At 51.9% G+C, this 21973-nt stretch overlaps 2 protein-coding genes across 2 annotated transcripts in view; one reads left to right on the top strand and one right to left on the bottom strand.

Moving 5' to 3' along the window:
* The first annotated feature begins 86 nt into the window (after window positions 1-86).
* LOC130581293 (glycogen phosphorylase, brain form) lies at window positions 87-18448 on the top strand. The gene is made up of 20 exons (XM_057379322.1): window positions 87-425; window positions 2608-2709; window positions 4618-4696; window positions 5619-5722; window positions 6934-7065; window positions 9347-9458; window positions 10049-10131; window positions 10942-11085; window positions 11416-11508; window positions 11608-11754; window positions 11841-12004; window positions 12287-12401; window positions 13089-13190; window positions 13318-13465; window positions 13958-14016; window positions 14672-14813; window positions 15096-15303; window positions 15639-15773; window positions 15881-15947; window positions 16208-18448. Exons 1-20 carry the CDS (start codon window positions 183-185, stop codon window positions 16358-16360), a joined length of 2532 nt encoding a protein of 843 aa, XP_057235305.1. The 5' UTR covers window positions 87-182; the 3' UTR covers window positions 16361-18448.
* A 590-nt stretch (window positions 18449-19038) lies between these two features.
* ABHD12 (abhydrolase domain containing 12, lysophospholipase) overlaps window positions 19039-21973 on the bottom strand; it is a 31574-nt gene continuing 28639 nt past the window's right edge. The window contains exons 8-13 of the mRNA XM_057379321.1: window positions 21884-21921; window positions 21644-21723; window positions 21039-21121; window positions 20261-20339; window positions 19914-20041; window positions 19039-19571 (exon numbers count right to left, since the gene is read on the bottom strand). Coding sequence (XP_057235304.1) covers window positions 19532-19571; window positions 19914-20041; window positions 20261-20339; window positions 21039-21121; window positions 21644-21723; window positions 21884-21921 — 448 coding nt within the window. The 3' untranslated portion in view covers window positions 19039-19531. The remainder of the gene's footprint in view (window positions 19572-19913; window positions 20042-20260; window positions 20340-21038; window positions 21122-21643; window positions 21724-21883; window positions 21922-21973) is intronic.

The following is a 21973-nucleotide window of genomic DNA, read 5'->3' as shown; positions in this document are numbered from 1 at the left end:
GACCATCAGTCGCTCCGCCGTCCCGCTCCCCCTCGTCCCGCCCCGGCAGCCTTGGCGGCTCCGCCTCGTCGCGGGCGGGCGGGGGAGGCGCAGGCGCGGCGGCCCCGGCCCTGCCCCGGCCCCGGTCCCGGTCCCGGCTGCGGCGGAGGCATCGCCAGCGGAGGAGCAGCAGCGGCAGCGGGATGGCGGCGCCGCTGAGCGACGGGGAGCGTCGGAAACAGATCAGCGTGCGGGGCATCGCGGGGCTGGGCGACGTGGCMGAGGTGCGCAAGAGTTTCAATCGCCACCTCCACTTCACCCTCGTCAAGGACCGCAACGTCGCCACCCCCCGCGATTATTACTTCGCGCTGGCCCACACGGTGCGCGACCACCTGGTGGGCCGCTGGATCCGCACGCAGCAGCACTACTACGAGCGGGACCCTAAGGTGAGCCCCGGCGGGCCGAGGGACCGGGGCTGGGCGGCTGCGCCTTCCCTGAGGGTGTCTYCCTGCCTACCTGGCAGTGTCACTGTGGGCGTGACTCGTGAGCCTGTCCCTTGCGTGCACCTGGCTGTGGGGCCCCTTGCCGTGACCGTACCGTAGCCCTCACGCACTTCACCGTGATTTCTTCCCTGTGGGCATCGTCACACCTGTGTCCCTTGCGTGCACCTTCCCGTGGCTGTGTGCCCATGGGCACTGCCGTGGCTGTGTCCCTTGTGTGCACCTCATTATGSTTGTGTCACCTGGTATCTTCACGGCCATGTCCCTTGCACGCATCTCAGTGTGTCTGTGTCCCCCTGATCCTTGCCTCAGCTACGTCCCTCACACACATCTGCCCCATAGACATCACCACAGCTGTGTCCCTTGTGCAGTTCACCATGGCTGTGTCCCCATAACTCTTGCAGTCCTGTGTGTGAGCAGCATTGTCCCTGCTCACACACCCTCATGACTGCGACCCCCTGCACCTTGTCACAGCTGTGTCCCATGTGGGTCACTCTGAGCGTGTCCTTGCTGCTGCCAGCTCCTCTGCACCTTCACCGTGGTCACGTCCTGCACTCACAGTGCCATGTTKGTGTCCCCTGTGGGCATGATCACCTCTGTGGCTCAGCACAGCTGTGTCCTCACCTCGCTCCTGCAGAACATGCAGGCAGCTCAGCTGTGAGGCTTCAGAAGCGTTTCTTGCCTTGTGAAAACCAGACAAGCTCTCCCAGCTCACCAAATCCAGGGTTCCTCCCTGCTTGCTGAGTCAGGACAGCAATGCTGGAGGTTTTGGGGCTGCACGACATAATTCAGCCTTAATCCTTTTGAATTAAGATCCAATCAAGCATTTGAATGGAGAGCCACAGAGAGCAGGTGTGTACTGAGAAAGGCACATACCTTTCCAGGGTGCAGGYAGCCACCTCCCTGAGTCAGCTCTTTTCCCAAGATTATGAATATTGCCTTGACATGAGAAACAAAGTKCACTTTCACCACAGAATGGCTCCACGTGCACCAGGGGTTACACAGGTGCATGTGGCTTTCCCTTTGATCCTAACTCACACAAATGCACCCTGATCTGTATTGCAGCACCAACAGAAGGGATTGAACAGATCCCATAAAGGCTCAGAGGAGCTTGGAGTGAGTTTGTTTACTGTCCTCTGCATTTAGATTTTCACTAGAAATGTGCCCCTGCAAGAGACTGAAAGGAGCAGAGCATTTATGGAATTGTGGGATGATTTTGGTCTTTCTCATGAGCCCCAGGGAACTGAGGGACCCTTTCAAACTTCCAGCAGAGGTGGCAGAGTGGGTAATCCTGCTGCTTGGCAGGGAAGGATCCACATGCTACAGTGGAAAAACATTCTGGGGAAAGCACAGTTTGAAGTCAGGTTATTGCTCTGCTAAAAATTCCAGTTTATTTATAAAAATATCCACAGTGATAAATCTGAGCGAGGTCAAAAGTCTGYACAGCCTGCTTCTCATCCCACAAACAGCCTTTCGTTAGCATTTGCGGCACAGACACGGCTCCTCRCAAACTTGGGAGGTCACTGCACGGTTGTGCCAGGAACCCTGCCACCTATGGGACAATTTACTTGTTCAGCAGGGTGAAACGGGTGTGAAAATCAGTGTGGAGAGAGCAGCAGGACCCATGAGATGGGAGTGCTGGAAAATTGCTCACAGGAAGGTGCTGGCCCTCGGCCCAGCCGGCCTGCATGGGGCAGGGGGCTTGCTCTGGCTTTTGGGAGACAAGATCAGCCTCAGCCTAGCATGGGAAGACTTTTTAAAAGCCCAGCGTAAACATCACCTCAGCTGAGCCTGACAGTGTATAAATATATCATTCAGCATCCTAGATAATACTTGTCCTGAGTTAATTAGGGAAACACTTAACAGGCAGCGAGATTTTTCTATAGAAGGCTGTTGGCAGGGAGATGCGTGGTGGAGGCTTGGCCGGCGTCCCGCATGAAATTCTTCTGACAAACAACTCTGGTGCGTGGTGTTCGGGAGCAGGCGCCAAAAGCCAGTCTGGGAAGACATCCCTCCTCTGGAAAACGCTTGAGTCTGCTCTTGATTTTGAGTCTGCTCTTGATTTTAAGCAGCTTTGGTGAAAGCAAAGTGCCGTGCTGCGTGTAAGCATCTTGCTTTGCCTCCCCAGCGCATTTATTACCTGTCCCTGGAGTTCTACATGGGTCGCACTCTGCAGAACACCATGGTGAACCTGGGCCTGCAGAATGCTTGTGATGAAGCCATTTACCAGGTAAAGTCTTGGCAGTACCAGGGTCCCCCTGAGGCTAAACTTTTCCMCACAGAGGGCTGGGTATCTTTATTTCTCAGGGCTTCATCTGAGAAGGCTGTGTTATTTGGACTGYACAAAGTGAAACTTGGCTCTCTGTTAGCATTTTTCATTCCCATGAGAACTTTTCTAGTGGCAGCATTTTTCATTCCCTGGAGAAGACAATGGCGGGTTCTTGGGGAGCCTTGGAGTATGGTTTTTCAAACCACCCTGGAGTGAATGGGAGAACCCAAAAGCRTGTACTGTAAACAACACTCAGTAACCCAAATGGCAAGGAAGTCATAGGCTGCAAAGAGCTTTCCATTAGTAGGAGAGATGATAGTTTATCACAGGAGATGTAGTCTAATAGTAGAGACTGGTCCAGAAGAGGAGAATGGAGCAGCAAAACACCAAATTACAGTTCAAACATGGAGATACATAAGGCACAGCAGCAGCACTGCCAGGTACAAGTCAATTGGTGGGAAGGGAGAAAGAAGGGAAATCATTTGCTTGAAGTAAAGTGTCATCAGATGGTTTCCAGCTGGATAAAACCACGGCTGGGTGTCACCAAGGAAGCCAGAAATATGATACTGTGGTTACTTACATGGTTATTTGCAGATACCTCTGCAACAGCACAGTGACCTTTTTTGACAGAATGTGAGGTTTTTAGCTTTCTAACCAAAGGTTTTATTTCTCCCAGCTTCCCCTCTCCCCTCCCTCTGCCCCACTAGATTGATTCGTGTTACACTTTCTAGCAGAAGTTGGGTGCTTCACTGTCTCTCAAAATGAGGTGCTACAGTTGCTGCTGAAACATCCTGGCGAGCATTTTCCCTGCCAACAGGTGGGCAGGGATTTCCAGGGAGGCACCTGTTTCCTCTGTGAGGTATCATGCCTCAGAGAGCAGGCTGGTTTTTCTCAGGGAGCATCCTCTAGGTTCCTTTGCAAGACACTTTCCMAGTGTGGATTTGGCCCGATGTGCTRGTGGAGGCTTCCCTTGCTGTAGCCTCCAGCACATGGAGCTCATGGCCAGTGGCCAGATTGGTTCGGAGGTCTCATATCCAGCATTGCTCTGTCACTGAGAGAATTCATCTCAGTTTTTGTGTGCCCATCACCCTGTGCATCATGTTTTCTGATCTTGTGGTTGCAGACCATTAAAGTGCTGGGAAAAGAGCTTGGGGAGCAGCTGTGGTGTTGGCTTGACACCCTGCTGTCCCCCCGGGGCACCAGGGTGAGCTACTGCTGCCCCCCCAAGAGTCTGCAGCTCTGGGCTCCCAGAGAGTCTTTGCTGCTGGCAAGCTTAGCCTTCATCTGGCAGCAACCCCCAGGCCCATAGAACAAAAGGCTCAAGAGATGCAGGCAACCACTTCCAGCCATGGATTGCAGCCAGGGAGCTCAGTGGCAGGCTGGGCAGGMTGTGGGAAGCACAGAGAGKGATGGTGAATGCTGCAGTCACTGCTGCCAGCCTGGCTGTGCCCTTCCTCAAGGACTCGATGGACATGAGCAGAGGGGTCACCTCCCCTGGCCAGGCTGGCCTTGGGGGTCCCTTGCCCACTGACCATTCCCCACATTGTCTCCAATGTCGAGTTTGGTCATAGAGCATCCTGACCTGTGGGGCTGTCAGGGGATGGGTGTTTTGTCTGAGATCTCTAAGAAAATGTAGCTCTTGGTAAAGCAATGTTTAGTGATGGGCTAAATTGTTTTCCAATTAATTGGGCTGCCCAAGGTCTAGGTCCTGATGAGATTCTTCATGGGAAGTTGTGGGGAGGGATGCAGAGACCTTGTGGGTTTGATTTCCAGCAATGTGGGTTTGGGATGTGTTTGACGTCTTTGGAGAGCAGCTCAAGACATGGGGTTGGTTTGGTGACATGTTCCATTGTGCTTCTTCCCCAACAGCTGGGTTTRGACTTGGAGGAGCTGGAAGAAATTGAAGAAGATGCTGGGCTGGGAAATGGAGGCCTGGGCCGGCTGGCAGGTAATGCAGGGTGTGTGGGGACCGAGATGGCATGGCTGTCACACCCTCACCACTGGCATCAGCAGTGTGGTGCCTTCCTGCCTGCTCCTGACCAGCCAGAAACATCCCCTACTGGCCAGAAACATCCCTTACTGGCCAGAAACATCCCCTCCCCCATGACAGCACCCCAGAGCTGTAGGTGTGCGTTCCGCAGTGCAGCAGGCAGGGCTGGAAGAGGCTGTCTGGAGCCTTCCTCCTCACCTCCCTGTGAAATCTCTCACTTCTCAAAGGCACTCAGCAGCTCTCACACAGGCAGATTGTTGGCTGCTATTTTAGTCTGCCTGTCCCGTGGGACAGCTGGAGATGAGAGCTCCCCGGCGTGGAGTAAATGCTGGGGCTGATCTTAACAGAACTGCCTGGATTGAGGGCTGGAAGGGTTTCCTTTGGAAGCAATAATGGTTAAGTAGCTGGTGGTGCAGCAGTTCTGCTTTACTGGGCAGACAGGCTTAGAACAAGGAAAGTTTAGAAGAGCTYTYTGGAGGATATATRAAAGGGTRTRTAAAAATRAAAGGCAAAAATCCTAAGGCATCATTCATCWCTCTCCATCCCAAGGCTGAATTTAGGGTTTTGGTGACCTGTCCTTGTCACCCACAATTCAGGGGGTTTGTGGTGGCTCATGTGAACATTCATAGAGTCCTGCTGCAGACTTATCTCCTTATGTCCCTTCTGAACATGGGTTTTCTCTAAATAATAAATATTTTGCAGCAGCACTGCTGTGGCAGCTCCTCATCTCCATGCACAGCACACTGTAACAAGCAAGGAGTGAGGTTCCTTGCAGCATGACCATGCTCTGCTTCTGCTCCCTGTTTCCTGGGCTCTTACAATCTGTTTCCTTGATCCTTACAGCCTGTTTGCTGAGCTCTTACAATCTGTTTCCTTACAGCCTGTTTCCTGGACTCCATGGCCACACTGGGGCTGGCAGCGTATGGTTACGGCATCCGCTACGAGTTTGGGATCTTCAACCAGAAGATTGTCGATGGCTGGCAGGTACTTGACAAACTCAGGTCACTCTTTGTCCCTCTGTTTCATGCAGGATGAGGTCTGGCCACATAAAATACACTTGAGCTGTTCCTAAAATGGTCATTTGAGTCCATCAGTGGGCAAGATGATGTGGGAGTTGAGCCACAGGGCATGGCTGAGACCAGAGATCTCCCTGCCTGGGTCTCCACAGTGCAGCTGCAACAGCCCCAGAGTCCCATCCARCTTGGCAATGAGTGGGCAAGCAGTCTAAGGATAGAGATGGGCCTAAATACCTCAGGGAGGTGTCTGGCAAAGSATGGATTTGATCATGATGGAAGAAAGGCAAGTGCCTGGGGTGGTGCTGCTCCTGTGGGTTCCCTGGGTCACTGGCAGATGGGGCTTAAACAGGGATTTTCCTGTTGCATTAGTGATCATATTATTTTCAAGTGAAAATAGGCTAAAAAAACTGCCCCAGCTGGCAGTTTTCCTTAGTGTGTGTCTGGAAATGGTTTTCATCAGGAGACTTACCTTGCTTTGGAGCATAAAATACCTTTTTCCCCTTAAAATACCTGTCTGTAATTCAGGGAGGATGAGAGATATGAAGGTTATTTTTTTCCTCCTTCTCCACAAAGCAGCTGCAATGCTAAGCCCCATAAATGGTGAAAACAGGGAGGGGAAATCTTGCCCTCTCTTTGACTTCATGTTTCTTAAAAAAGAACAGGGTTGGTGGCKTGCTGGGCTGGGGCCCTCCCTCTGCCTTGCCCTGTCCTTACCCCACTGTCTCCCCTTTCCTTTATGTCCCTCTTCCATGGCAGAGAAATTCCTGGGGGCACAAAGCATTTCTGGATAACACCAGCCTCCACTGTTGTGAGCTGAGARGAGAAACCCTCTCTGGCACAGGGTTAACAAGACCAGGCTTACAGGGTGTGGCTTGTGGCCAGAAAACAGCACCAGTGGCTGCCACATCCCACATATTCCACAATATCCACAGTCAAACTGGATGTAAAGGTGTGGAGAGCAGGTCTATGCAGTTGGATGGTTTAAACCTTCAGAGTGCTGCAGACTCCGTAGAGGCTGATTTATTTATACCCACTGGGATAAAGCCATCCAAGTTTTGGAAATCCAGCTATCCTCTAGAGGCCTCTGCATATCCATTTGTAAAGCCAGCTGACTGAAGCTTTGTTCAGCCCTCACTTGGAGCCACAAGCCATTCCTTGAGCCCCGTGTGTCTCTTGCAGGTGGAGGAGGCAGACGATTGGCTCCGCTACGGCAATCCCTGGGAGAAAGCCCGGCCCGAGTACATGATCCCAGTGCACTTCTACGGCCGTGTGGAGCACACCCCTGATGGAGTGAARTGGATTGACACCCAGGTACTGCCAACATCTGTCTGCCTGCTGGGCTGGGGAAGGCTTTGCATTATTATTTATATATGATTTTTGGAGATTTTTAAAAATTTTTTTTAAATTTTTTTGGGAAATTTTTGAGATTTTTTTTAATTTTTAAAAATATTTTTGCGAATTTTTGGAGATTTTTGGGGTGTATTTTGGATTTTTTTTGGTTTTTTTGGTAATTTTGGGGTTTTTTTGGGAGTATTTTTTTTATTTTTTGGGGCATTTTTATGGTATTTTTAAAATTTTGTTTTGGGAGTATTTCTTGGGGAGGGCTCCTCCAAAAATGTAAGATTTTTTGGGGATTTTTTTTAGGATTTGCTTCTCTCTCCGACTGGCCAGACTCCCTCTGCTAATCTTGCACTTGTGAAGGTGACTTGGTAGCCTATGGGATATGAAGAAATAAAGATTTTTGTTGATTTGTTGCAGCAGGGTTTGAGAAAAAGGAGGGATCTGTTGATCTCCAGGGCCAAGCCCCATAAATCTTTTATGGATTTTATGTTGGAGAAGTGTAGGTTCCTTCCACACTGCTCCTAACCACTGCTCACTGTCACCCTGTGGATTTTCAGATGGTGGCAATCCCATGGGTGTTTAAATCTTGTCACAAGAGCAAGTTGCTCTTTCCCAGAGCAGCCCAATGGGCTGTCAGGGAAGGTTGGAGGTGTGGTTTCTAGTCTCCAGTCTGCCTGGAGGCCTTGTTTAGTGGCATCCTTGAGCACAAACACTCCCTCAGCCTCTCCCACAGTTGAGGAGGTAATGCTGTACCTCAGGAGCTTGTTCAGGACACAGGTTGCTGCATCACAGGTGCATTCTTGCTGCTAATGAAGGCACAAGTTTATTAAAAGGATTGAAGAAGCTTCGGCCTCTCCTTTGTAAGGAAGGAAGGAAAATTAATTTCTCTGGGATTCAGTGAGATGACTTGGCCTTGTTCCCATAATGTCTAGTGGTCTCTCAGCCTGATGAACTAGCTCAGTTCATCCAAGGAGCTCACAGTCWCAGAGCCCAGCCATTCTCTTCAGCACCAACAGCTGAATCTTGGTTACAGAGTCACCTGGGCCTGCTCACAGGAGAAATAACCCATTTTTTGTGGCTAGGCAGTGAGCAGCCTCAGCACAGTGAACGTCTTGGAGGCGCTGTGCCAGAGCTCTTTGGTCCCCCAAGTGCAGCAGGCATCCACTTGGGGACCAAATGCCATTGCATTTCAACATACCTTTCTTCTGATCCTGCTGTTAGCCTGGGGTTTCAGGGATCCCAAACACTGCTTCCTACAAGGAGGTGAGTTTTCAGATAGTGCTGTTAAGGGAACAAGTTGGAAAGGTTCAAAAAAAGGCCAAAGACTCAGTCTCCAAATATAGCATGGCTGAGTTCATGTGATGTGTGCCCCAGTCCCTGGGCAGGCTCCCYGCCTGCTTCCATGTTGGGAGCTGGTAACAGCAGCTTGGAGAGCCTGAGCTCTTGCTGATTCTCCCCAGAGGGGAGGTGTTGCTGATGCCAGCATCGAGAGGCTGTTCAGAACCAATGTGCTGGTTTGCCCAGGTTTTCCCTGCTGTGTGAGCTGGGAGYTCCAGGGTTACTCCCTGTAGCCATGTGTGCAGCATCCTGAGCCTCAAGCATCATCTGCACAAAGAGTTTTGAACTCACATTCAGTTCAGCTGCTGCAGATCTTAGTGGATTTATCCAGACAGGTTCAACAATCCCTGAATATTGGGTGAATGGCTCTGGAAATGGTGGGTTTTGCAAAGTCCTGGCAGGCTGCAGAAGGCTGATGGGCAGGATTCAGGCTGTGGAGTTATCCCAGATGGAAGCACAAAGGCCCAAGCTGCCCTGGGTCCACCCCAGCATAGACAGAATCACAGAGAGCAGCTGAGGATGCTTTCAGTGCTCTGCTCAATAACTAACAGGTAGCCCAGTTGGTCAGGAAGGTCAGCAGGTTGTTTGCAACTCTCAGTTGCATTTCGTGATGGGGTTGTAACTCCAGTTGGCCAGAAAAGCTCCAGACAGCTCTTGCTTCCCTAGAATGCTTTCCCAGTAGGTGGTGGAAGTGCCCACGACAGGAGGGAAGTCTGTGAAGCTCAGCAGGTGTGTTTTAGTGAAATTCCTTCTCCAGCCAGGAGAAGGAATGTGTCTTGTCCTCTGGATTTGTGTCCAAATTGGATTGGACCTGTCCTGTGTTCTCTGGATTTTCCTGCAGAGGTTTCAGCTGCTTTCCTAGCTGCTCTGATCCCCTGGGCTGTAACCAGGGTGGAACACTGTTCCTTTGCAGGTTGTCCTTGCCATGCCTTACGACACCCCAGTGCCTGGATACAAGAACAACACWGTGAACACCATGAGACTCTGGTCTGCCAAAGCACCCAATGACTTCAACCTCCAGGAGTGTAAGTGCTGTCCCTCCACTGCCTCTCCTCTGGCCAGGCTGAGTCACAGTTGTCCCTTTGTGCAARGTTTTAGATTAGAGTGATTTGATTTATTCTTCCATACTGAAGAGAGATGTGTGTCCAAGCAGCCTTGCCAGGAGAATGCGGGACATGAGGTGATGGCTCTTGAGTCTTCTCAGTTCTTCACTGGCTGTTGTGAGCTGGGTTTTGATGAGGCTTTTATACCCTTTAGGGGTTCAGTGTGATTATGGTGTTTGTGCTTCTTTGCCCAGGCCATTTCTCCTTAGTTCTCAAGCAGGATGGCTGCTCACTCACTTCCTTGTTTTGGCAGCTGTCTGTCTTCAGTTTCTGCCTGTCCTTCCCAATATTTGTGTCTTGAAAACCACATGGGGATGTGCCTTTCTCTTATCCCATCTCYTCCTGTCACTCTAGTGCCTTTCACACCAGTACATTCCCATCTTATTCCATTAATGCCAGCCTGAATATTCCTGTTACAAAATCTCTCTGCCAGAGAAGGACAAGTGTGGTGTCAGGGGCCTGCCTGAATCCCTGCAGCTGCTGCAGTGCTGTGTGTGTTTCTCTCCCTGCAGTCAATATGGGTGACTACATCGAGGCAGTGCTGGACAGAAACCTGGCAGAAAACATATCCAGAGTCCTGTACCCAAATGATAACGTGAGTGACTCTCCTRCCTCTCTCCCCTGTTGCTCAGAATCATCCTTCCTGCAGCTGKATCTCCTTGTTTGCAAGCACTGGAAGGTCATGGCTGTCTGATGTTTATTGTTCTGTTTAATACATGGGATTGTCCCTGTAATTCCCAGTGAACAGGTATGGCTCTGCTGGCCCTAGAGGGTTTTTGCTGACTGAGAGTCTGGCTCACATTGTGTATCTGCTGTGTTCTCTGCTGCAGGCAGAGGAAGACATTGCTCCTTCAGCTTCAAGGCAGTTGCCAGTTTACACTGTGGGGACTCATTTCCATCCCAAATTCAAGGGATTTCTCACTGCAGGGGCTGTCCTAGGCCAAGCATTCCCTGGATCCAAAAGGAAGACCCCTCATATCTCATTATGCATTAGCATCTGTGCTGGAAAAGCTAATYCCTACACTTTACCCCACACCCCATCATTCCTGTTGGTGTTTAAAAATAGACCAGCATGAGGCATGGTGTGTGTGAGTGTCTAAAGACACTCCTGGCTATTGCAGAAAGCCCCAAATCCTTTGTCCAAAAACCCTGCAAAGGATCCTGCAGCAGGGGAGGGAACTGTGCTGGCTCTGTTGCTGTCTCTGGAAGCAGCTGTTCGGGATGCCAGGCCCCTTGTCAGTCCCTACAGCTGCTGTCCCCATCAGAGACATGTGACAAACAGCCACATTTGTCCTGGTGAGGTGCTGGCCTCGAGGCCTGTTGGGAGAGCAGCATCTCCAGGGGTTTGGCTGCCAGGTGGGGATGGCAGCTGCAGCCCTGATGGATGTGGTGCCCCTGCTTGCAGTTCTTCGAAGGCAAAGAGCTGCGGCTGAAGCAGGAATACTTCGTGGTGGCTGCCACCCTCCAGGACATCATCCGCCGCTTCAAGTCCTCCAAATTTGGCTGCCGAGACCCTGTGAGAACGTGCTTTGAAACCTTCCCAGACAAGGTGAGTCTGTGAGCTCTGGGGAAATCAGCCACACCTGCCTCTCATGGGGGAGAGCAGGACACTCAGGACTAAATGAGGCCGTTCATACAAACACCCTGGCAATTTGGCTTGCAAACAGATGATCTCCAGGCCTATTTTCCCAGGGAAAAATTTGTCATTTGGAGTAAAACTTGAAGAGTCTGAATAGCTCCATTATTGAGAGCTCTCTGTTYCTGGGGTGTGAGTTGCGAGAAGAGMTYTGGGGCTGCCCCTTACCCCAGCCTTGTGCGTGCAGGACACTGTCACAGTCCTGTCACYRCCAGAAGTGAGRCCAGCAAGTCTGTGTTGCAGGTGGCTATTCAGCTCAATGACACCCACCCTGCCCTGTCCATCCCAGAGCTCATGCGGATCCTGGTGGACGTGGAGAAAGTGGATTGGGACAAGGTGAGCAGAGCTGGCAGGGCTGTGCTGACCCTCGCAGGGGAAGGAGCTGTGGGATTTCCTTTTCCCTGCGTGTGCATTAATCCTCTGTCTGTGATGCAGGCCTGGGAGATCACAAAAAAGACCTGTGCCTACACCAACCACACSGTGCTGCCCGAAGCCCTGGAGCGCTGGCCAGTCTCCATGTTTGAGAAGCTGCTCCCACGGCACCTGGAGATCATTTATGCCCTCAACCAAATGCACCTCGATGTAAGGGAGCGGGGGAAGACCAGGGGTTTTGGTGTGAGCACTTTTAGGATGGGCTGTGTCACTCACATCCCGCTCCCTGCCTGCAGCACGTGGCAGCTCTGTACCCGGGGGACATTGACCGCCTGCGGAGGATGTCGGTGATCGAGGAGGGGGACTGCAAGCGCATYAACATGGCTCATCTGTGCGTCATCGGCTCCCACGCTGTCAACGGCGTGGCCCGCATCCACTCYGACATCGTCAAGAACTCCGTGTGAGTTGGGCACACCCAGGGCAGGCACCTTCCCCGCTCASTGGGCTCTGCCTGCCAGCAAGGAGGGGTTAGCTGGGCCACTTGCGTGTCCAGGGCTGCTGTGGTTGCCTTGCTGGGGAGACTCTCTCCCTTTGGAGCTGGAAAGAGGAGAGAGGCAGCAAAGAGCGCTCACAGCTGTTACAGGGAGATGGACAGAGCCTGCCCTGAGTCAGGAGCACACACTGGGGGAGCCCAGCTGAATCTCCTGGTGGTTTGGTGGCTCAGAGCTCCCTSATGTTCCAGGTTCAAGGATTTCCATGAGCTGGAGCCAGAAAAGTTTCAGAACAAGACCAATGGGATCACACCGAGGCGCTGGCTCCTGCTGTGCAACCCAGGACTGGCTGAAATTATTGCTGAGGTAAGTGGGGAGCATGTGAAGTGAGGGGCTGAGWGTGATCCCTTTGGTCACCTCTTGTGGTCTGGTCAGCCCCAGGGCTGACACCTGGCCGGTGTGTGGGAGGAGATGCCATGTGAGGTTAGCTGGATTTTAAAGTTGATGATGAAGTGGTGGCCAAAAAAAGCTGCAGAAATCTGAGTCTGGGGACAGCCCACAGTCAGGCACGGCCACAAGGTGTCTGTGCAGCTTCACAGGCACAAAGGAGCTCCCGTGGAGGCTCAGCCCGAGTCCAGTCCCTGTCCTTTCTGTTTCCCAAGCCCTTTAGCACAGGTTTTCACATCAYACTGGGACACGCCATGGCTGAATATCACCCTGCAAATAAATGTACCATTATGTCCTACCTACCMGTTTCCCCAGCTGCCAGGAGGCCTTGGCACATGTGCACACATCCTCCCTCTTCCTGCCAAAACTCAAGAGTTTTGCCTCAAAGACAAGAGAGGGGCTTGTCTGAATTTTTGCAAGTGCCTTGTTTTCATTTGGGTTCTTTATGACACAGGGAAGTAACCTCACTATAAGAAACTGTGCCCCTTTTCCTGGTCACACTGCTTATTCCAGTACCCACAGGACTGTGGCACCTCTGTTAGGGATGGGGACCTGTGGACTGGGTGAAGTGTCTCGTGACATTCCTCTCCTGGTTTGTTTTTTCAGAAAATCGGGGAAGGCTTTATCACAGATCTGAGCCAGCTGAAGAAGCTGCTGGATTTCATCGATAATGAGACTTTTATCAGGGATGTGGCAAAAGTCAAGCAGGTATATGCATTGCAGGTGGCCTGGGGGAAGAAGGCTAAAAGCCCCATAGTTCCAGGAACATCAGCAAATGCTCATTTCTGATGCCAGCCCTGGCAACCCACGCCTGTTCCTCACATTTTTCTGCCAGGAGAACAAGCTGAAGTTTGCAGCCTACCTGGAGGAGCAGTACAAGGTGAAGATCAACCCCCAGTCCATGTTTGATGTTCAGGTGAAGCGAATCCACGAGTACAAGCGACAGCTGCTSAACTGCCTGCACGCCATCACCCTCTACAACCGTAAGTCCCCCAGCCTCTCACTGCCAGGGCTTCTCCCCAGGAGAAAAGGGAGAGTGTCTGAAGGGTCACACAGAGCTCTGAGGAAAAGCTCACAGCCCACATGTCCAGCCCAGGTAACCTTCACACCTGTTCTGCAGGTGCAACTTAAAATCCCATTTCATAATGTATGCTCAGAACCCCTGCCCACTCTCAAAGGGAAGCAAGTYATTGGAGCTCTGCATTGTTCTGGCTTCAGCAGTTCTCCAAGGATCTGAATCCTCAAGGATTCTGTGGCCATTTTTCACCCACCACAGCTCCAGCAGATRTCTGGTTGGGCTTCAGGGTCCTGCAAGGTTGATGGGTCCTTGTGACATGGGCTGAGATCCCAGCCCACCTCTGATGCACACAGTAAACTGCCCAGTGTATCTTGAGTTGTGAAGATTTTTTAATTTATTTTGTAAGATCAAATTCGAAGTTTGAAAACATTTTGAAGAAAAATCCCTGCTCTTTCAGGCATCAGATGTAATCCATCCAAAWCCTTTGTGCCCAGGACCATCATGATTGGAGGAAAGGTAACCTGCGTTCCAGCCCCTCTGCATGCCTGGCTTGGGGAAGTTGGATGGGGAAGGTCTTGTCCCCTTTCTGTGGCTTTGCTGGGGCTCTGTAGGTTAGCCAGCAACAGGAAACACCTCCAGGGACTAACAGGACTGAGCTCCATCACTATTCCCCATGGCTCAGGACTTCTCCTCTCAATAGGATGTTTTTCCTAATTCATAGCTGGGAGAATTAGGATCATTTGGGGAGACTTTACTGCARTCTTTCAKTACWTGAAGTGKGCCTTTTAASAAAGATGGGGACAAATGTTTTAGCAGGACCTGTTGTGATAGGACAAGGGACAGCAGTTTTGRACTGAAGAAAGGTTGATTTAAATGAGATACAAGGTGGAAATTTTTTCAGTGAGTGCGCTGAACCACTGGAACAGGCTGCCCAGAGGTGAAAGATGCTCCGTCCACGGAAACATTCAAGATGGGCTGGATGGGGCTCTCAGCAACCTGGGCTAGCTGAAGATGTCCCTTGGAGGGGGTTGGACTAGATGTCCCTTAAAGGTCCCTTCCAACCCTGCTGTGGTTGTGTGTGAACAGCAGAGGTGACAGTGAGGACCCAACACTGGCATTTCTCATGCTCTCCCTTTAAAGCCTTCTCCATTTCTGGGCTGCTCTCCTCCAGGCGGCCCCTGGCTACCACATGGCCAAGATGATCATCAAACTCATCACATCCATCGGTGAGGTCATCAACAACGACCCCTATGTGGGCGACAAGCTCAAGGTCATYTTCCTGGAGAACTACCGGGTRTCCTTGGCTGAGAAGGGTATGTCTGATCTATAAACATGTGTCAGCAGTTGGGCATGCCCCAGGAACGGGCTGGCCTGAGAGGCACTTGTGGCAGGACACCTGGCTGTGCCCTAGGAAGAGCCTGAGGGCTCCACACAGGGCAGGAAACAAAGTTGAGCCTGGCCCCAGAGTTGTGCTGTTTGGGCTGAGGGCAGGGTCAGAATGGCCGCTGGCAAATGCCCAGGATTGTGTTGCTGTCCTGGTTGTGGGGAGCCCCAATGTGCCAAGCATTAACTCCTGCCTCTCTTGCACCTGGCAGTGATCCCAGCAGCGGATCTCTCCCAGCAGATCTCCACAGCTGGCACGGAGGCCTCAGGTACTGGCAACATGAAGTTCATGGTGAATGGGGCCCTCACCATTGGAACCATGGACGGGGCCAACGTGGAGATGGCTGAGGAGGCGGGTGAAGAAAACCTCTTCATCTTTGGCATGCGGGTGGAGGACGTGGAGGCCATGGATCGGAAAGGGTTGGTGCACAACRGGGCTCATCAGATGGGGGTGCAGGGCTCAGCTGGGGCAGGGACAGCCATGTTCTCTGGGAGRGACACCTTGCCCCCTGGCAGCTCTGGAGGCACTCTTTGCCTTGGGCTGTGAGGATGCAGCTTGCCCAGAGCGCAGTGACTGTGAGAGGGACATGGCTGAAAGTCCCCATCAGACAACACTGCAGGTCTGAGCCACGGGCAGGGTGCTCTGATGGACACAGCCCCAGGAGCTGTGCCCACCCTTGGCTGCCCTCCCTGCCCCACCCACGAGGGCCCCAGGCAGGGCAGCAGTGCCTGGAGCCTGTCTGTGCCGGGCACAGGTACAATGCCCGCGAGTTCTACGAGAGCCTGCCCGAGCTGCGCCAGGCCATCGACCAGATCAGCAGCGGCTTCTTCTCCCCTCGAGACCCCGGCTGCTTCAAGGATGTGGTGAACATGCTCATGTACCACGACAGGTGAGTCCTGGGAATCATCCCTGCCCGGGAGGAGCCCTGCCTACTCGTGAGAAATGTCTGTCCTGCCCAGAAGGCAAACTCCAGCTGGACTCTGCTTTGGGTTTCAGGTTTAAGGTGTTTGCAGACTACGAGGCCTACATTAAGTGCCAAGGCCAAGTGGACCAGCTGTTCATGGTAAGAGATGGCCATGACTGAGTGGGAAGGATGGGGTCTTTGGCCATGGCAGTGCAGTGGGAAGACAGGAAATAACAGGGATGAGTGTGCTCCAGTGGAGCCCTCCTTATGGACACTGTAGCTTGGAAGGTGAGGCCAGTTTGGCTGCTCCAGCAGCCCCACGCCAGTGCTTAGAGCAGCCAGGAGTGCACAGCAAGGCTGTGAGCCAGGACAGAGCTGGGTGAGCAACTGAGGGCTGGCATTGTCTCTCCTCTTGCCAGGATCCCCGYGAGTGGACGAGGAAAGTCATCAGGAACATCGCGTGCTCGGGCAAGTTCTCCAGTGACAGAACCATCACTGAGTACGCCCGGGAGATCTGGGGGGTGGAGCCWTCTGCCACAGCCATCCCCCCACCCAACCTGCCCCGGAATTGATGCAAGCACCAAGGGAAGGAAGGAGGGATACGCTCCCAGCCCAGGAGGCCTCACCTGTGTTTCACCATCAGTCAGATGGGCTCAGCTCTGCAGAACCAAGGCCTTTCCCTCAGAGGGGCAGAAGGATGCTCTGAGGAGGAGCCCTGACTGAGGATCAGGAGCTGGGGGACAGGAGAAAGGACCTTGTGTTTGCAGCCACCTCGCCTGCATGTGCTGCATAGTGCTTTTAGTGAGATGACCATGGATCAGCCTTCCAGGGCTGTGCTCCGTGCTTAACAAGGGCTTTCCAAGGAAACCCTCCCCTGCCCCCTGCATGTGAGGGCCTGGCCTCCTTCACCCTGCCCCACAAATAGGATTAGCCAACACAGAGCCTGTCTTTCTCCTTCGGGAGAAGGAGGCAGGCCCAAAGCTGGGGAGGCAGAGGCCACTCCCTGCCCATCCCTTCAGCCAGCATCACCTAAAGAAGGGGGGACAGGCACCCACATCAAACACTGTGCCACAAGGAGAGCCTGGGATCGGCCACTTCCTTGCCCCAGAGCTTACTGTAGCCTCCTGCCACACCTCTTGCCTAACGCCAGGCCCAGTAACCAAGCCACTCCAGGGATTTTTAGCCTCTGTGTCTGCAGAGGGAGGGCTGCACCTGGCACTGCCAGGCTCTTGGCTCAGCAGGTACAGCCGTGTGCTGGGTGCTGCCCAGGGGATGAACACGGATCACATCTCTGGATCCTCTGTAGCAGGGTCATGCTGCTCCACCCGTCCCTCCCAGTGCTGGGGTCACTCTTTAACACCTGTAGTGCTGTGTAGTGCACCAGTACTGCCCTGTTTGACACCAACTCATTAAAACAACCCCAACACCTGCTGGTTTGACTTTGGACTGACTTATGACTACTCCACGCCTCTGGGTTCAGGTGGCAACACGTTCAGGCCACAATACCTGAATCACTGCTGTCCTTCCCAACTGTGGCGTTGTGGTCCCCTGCAGCTGGCAGGGTGCTGGCACTAGCTTGGGAGGAACCACATGCCCCTGTCAGGCTGATTTTATGCCCAGGGGTGGAGGTTACTGTGTTGGGTTTGCCCTACAAATGGACAACAGCACTCACACAGGCTCCCATCTCCCCCATTCCCAGGGGAGAAGCAGAGCCTCATCCCAAGCTGCAGCAGCCACAAAGATCACTTCCCACACACAACCCTCCTGCAGCTCTACCCCACTCCCAGCTGACCTGCTCATTAGGGGAAAACATCCCAAAAACTGCCAGGTAAAACTGGTAAAGCTAAAGTGATCAGCAGTCAATGCCTTTATTAAAACTACACCACTTTTAGATAAACATTTCAGTTTAAATTTCCAAGCATATTACTGCCCTGCTAACATGAACAGTRGTGCTGGGATCACCAACACCAGCAGTTCTCGTGCTGGATTCCCAGCTCTGTCCCACCAGGAGAAAGGCAGCCAGCCAGGCCCCAGCTCAGGCTGTGCTTTGCCCCAAGCCAGCTGCCAGCAGCAGCATTCACTGGAATGTGTGTGTTACTCTCCAGMGCCAGGTAAGTATTTCTCATCTGTCAGTGCAATAAATTACAGTTGATGCACTTGTATTGAAGTGGCACAGCTACTTTATGAGTATCAGGGGTCAGAAACCTCAGGGACAACCACGCTAATGGCAGAAGAATCTTGGTACARGAACAAGCTACTGTCTCTTTTGCAACTAGTATGAGCCTGCAGCTATAACTCTGATGCATGCTGAGCAGTTTATACTATGCTGTACACCCCTGACCAGACCTTTGGGGCAGCACAATTCCTTTTGAGCACTACTGACTAAACCTACAGCACCTGGTACTGTCTGTAGGGACTGACAGAGGAGCAGGCCCTGCTGAGGCAGGGTGGGACTGACTCCCRTCTCAGTGCAGAGCTCTTCAGTGGCATAAACCAGCCCCTCTTCTAGCCCCAAGCAGGGTAAGGGCATCCCCAGAACCTCTCCCTGGGGGAAAGGCTCATTTCCATTTCTGCCTCCTGGACAGTGGCTGTCAGACGAGCTAAGACAGAGGGCTGGAGAGGGAGAGATGGGGAGCGACACCCCGGACTGACTTTTGCATCAAAAACTTTGTTATCACTGCCTGCTTTTAACTATAGCAGTGCCACCAGGAACAGGAAAACCGGACCAAAGGAGTGAAAAAGTAGATGAGAAAAAAAAAAAAAAAAAAAAAAAAAAAACCAACCCTTGCCCTTCTCACCAAAAAGCAGCACCTGGCTGTCTGGGTGTGTACAGGGGTATGGAAGACATCCTTTCTGAGAGCCTGGGTAAACACTGGTCATGGAAGGGGAGATCAAGCAAAGTCATTTCACACTCTCTGGCTTCAACACCCAAGTCTGCAGTTTATGTACATGTGTCATTCCAATCCTAACAGGAAGTATTTGTATGGAAGGGAAGGAACAGAAGACAGCTGGGATGGGAGCAGAAATTATATTAGAAAAGAAAAGGGAACAGCTAAGTTAAAAGAGCACTAGCCTTTCCCATTAAATAGATGTTTCAAAAGGAAGAACAAAAAAAAATCTTTCATTTTATTTCCAAATGTGTGCARTTACCCCAACACTTGCAGCACATTGTAACTGAAGAGCTAAATAAAAATACCTCTCACTACTTGGATCCTCCACGTATTTGTAATTACAGACACTGATCGAAAAGGAAAGGCAAAACATGTATTTTCTAGAAAGAGAACACCTCAAACTCAAGCAAGACAACTGTGGTAAAGAGACATGGCAAAAGCCATTTGCCTACAAATGAATCTCTACATGATCCAAAACCAGCAGCAATGTTTAAAAGTGAAAGAAACATCCTTGGTCATGACACAGTGTCCTAGGAACATCAGTCCTCAGCAGTACCACGATGGATTGGTGAAGCTTTGCTGCGCTTACGTTTTTCCCGGTTTGGTACTGGCTCCCGGGCTGTTACCACCCCTCCATCCGTGTCCAAAAAGAAGCAACAGCTTCTTCCTTCTGCCGTCACAGATGCTGATGCCAGAAGCTGGAGTTGCCAAGGGTACACATCAGGACTGGAATGGGAATCCCTGACCTCCTCTAGTGCCAGGGACGGAAGAACGGCAGACTGACCCACAGGGAGCGGGGAGGAAAAGGAGAGGAAGGAAAGGAAAATCTCTGTGCTGACAAGCAGCCGCTCTTCAGTGATGATGCTCRTGTTCAGATTTTCCCAGGAATTCCCTAGAAAAGGAAGTGACACAGCAGTGACACTCAGCTCTCCCACACTCTGGTGCTACAGCCTGCAGGGCTTCCCATTCCCCTGGCTCAAACATCTGCAGCCACAGGGAACAGCACTGAGCTTTGCTCTCACACCACCAGAGGCTCCCACTAAACGAGCCAAGCTGAAGCAACTGCCCAGCAAACAGCTCCTGCAGAGCATCCAGCTCACAGATGAGACGAGCCAGAAAGCCTCCCAGATTTCTGTGGCTCACCTCCCCAAAATGTGCCGTGCAAGAAGGTGGAGAGCTCTGACTGAGCAAAGGGTGCCCCAGTGCCCTGCCCCGCCCTGCCCAGCCCTGTTACCGCAGTATCCGAGGTAGCTCTGGACTCCTGTAGATGTACTTGTGCCGGTAGCCGAGGTCTGTGTGGAAGGGCACAAACTGCACCTTGTAGTCCCGGAAACTCCGCGACGTGGCCGCGATGTTGTAAAGCTGAACCGAGGGCAGGCAGGTGAGGTGCTTGCATTACTCCAACCCGGCTGTCCCTGCCAAACCCACAGCCCCCTCCAGCAGCTTTGGTAACTCCAGCCTCATTTCACTACTATTTACCACTTCTGAGCTATGTATTTCTGCACCTTGCTATTATTAAATTATTGCCTGGCTGGGATGTTCCACCCACACCAAATCAGTTTGCAAGAGCCACACGTGTACCTTTTTTCCCAGATGAAATGGTACCACTGGATCATCCTCRGCATGAAGGATGAGTAGGGAGCAGGAAATGTATTTCACACTGTAAAACAGACAACAATGGCACAAAGGCTCAGAGCAATGCCATCATTCTCCAATGCCAACAAGTGCATTTTCAAGGAAACTCTAATGACAAGCATGTCCTGTAAATTATTAACTGCAATTCAAAAMCTTATCCAGGCACCATTCATTTGATCTATAGAAAATTTACCATTGAAGGACATCCTCATAAAATCTGCTTGCTGCTTAGACCACAGAAGAGTGGCTCACTCTACTGTAAATCATCACCCCCGCCAAGGTCTGGTTTGGTTTCAACACTGGAAACTCAMAAATGCTCAGGCTCTTCAATGAAAGACTCAGTGAAAGGAGAGTGTGATGATTCCAGGGAAGGTGGCTTAGGGAAATGCACAGGAATCTTCCCAATCTTTCCATGTTTCAAAGCTACTGTTTAATGTGTAAGGTTACACTCAAAAAGCAGAAATGGCCTGAACCAAATCAGCATATCCCTRAGCAGTCTCTGTTCTCTCTGTTGCATCTGTCCTTATTATGAACAATTTAAAAAGAAAGAACTCCACTGTGCTGCTCTCAGGGCTGAGAGTAATTGAAATCACTCCAGTAAGAGCAATTCTTAAAAAAAAAAAAAAAAAAAAGCCAGAGAGTGAAGTCTCACATCTGTCCTCCTTGATGCATGCCATGGCTTACTGCAGCCACAGCTGAAACCCCCAGAAAAAAGGGAACTCACTTCTCATCATTTGCAAATTTAATTCCACTTGTTGTGATGGGGTCAAGGAAGAACCAGTCAAATCCAGGGAAGTATCTGTATATCTGAGAGGAAAAATGAGCATTAGTGGCAGGCACCAGCAGGCCAGTGACACAAACAGCACTAACAGGGCAGGCCACTGCCATCCCATAACATCCCTTGGCTGCTGACCATGCTTTTTGCAGTGAGAGGGCCCATTTCCACCAGCATTATTTTTCCTGCCTGTTTCAGGTCCATTTTACCAGCCTGCTCAGGAGCAGGCCCTCTGGGTACTTGCACAGTCAAAATCTCCAGGTATCACACAGGACTGGTGGCAATTGTTCCTGGAAGAGCCTTCTATCCCAGGGCACCTCACCAGCTTGGCTGCATCTGAGCCCTGGCCTGGGATGCTCAGTTCAGTGTCAATTCACTCCCATGGTGGATACACAGCTCTGGTATTGCTCATCGTGTGATCCCCAAAGCTGCCTCAAGTGTAGCTCTCTACCCCTGATGTTTACAAACACCACCACTGGCCCTAAAGCACTTCTGACTGTTCATTTCTGTGCCACAATCCCAGCCCAGCAGTGTGAGAGTCACTGGGTACTCACCACGGAAAAGGGGTGACTCCGCGCCTCCTCCCGGATGTTGGTGAACGGCGATTCCAGGATCAGAGCATCCGGGGGCGTTTCTGAAAAGGCAACGCGCTGAAATGCAGGGGTGCAGACAGCCGGCGAGGTCAGGGCCTGCCCCTGAGAGCAGCTGCCACCACGGGGCGCCAGGGACAGCTCTGTCACCCCCACAAAGGTCAGGGACAGGTGCCAGGAAGCGCATCCACGCGCCACACTCACCTCGCTCACAAAGGCGCCGCACCAGGTTCGTCGCAACCCTGCAARGAACGGGCACCAAATTGGCACAGAGCAGCTCCAGAGGTGGCACAG

Source organism: Malurus melanocephalus, unplaced genomic scaffold, assembly GCF_030028575.1.
Source record: "Malurus melanocephalus ecotype Western Australia unplaced genomic scaffold, MMel_1.1 scaffold_402, whole genome shotgun sequence".
In the NCBI taxonomy this organism is placed as follows: Eukaryota; Metazoa; Chordata; class Aves; order Passeriformes; family Maluridae; genus Malurus; species Malurus melanocephalus.
This window is presented reverse-complemented; position numbering and strand designations above follow the sequence as displayed.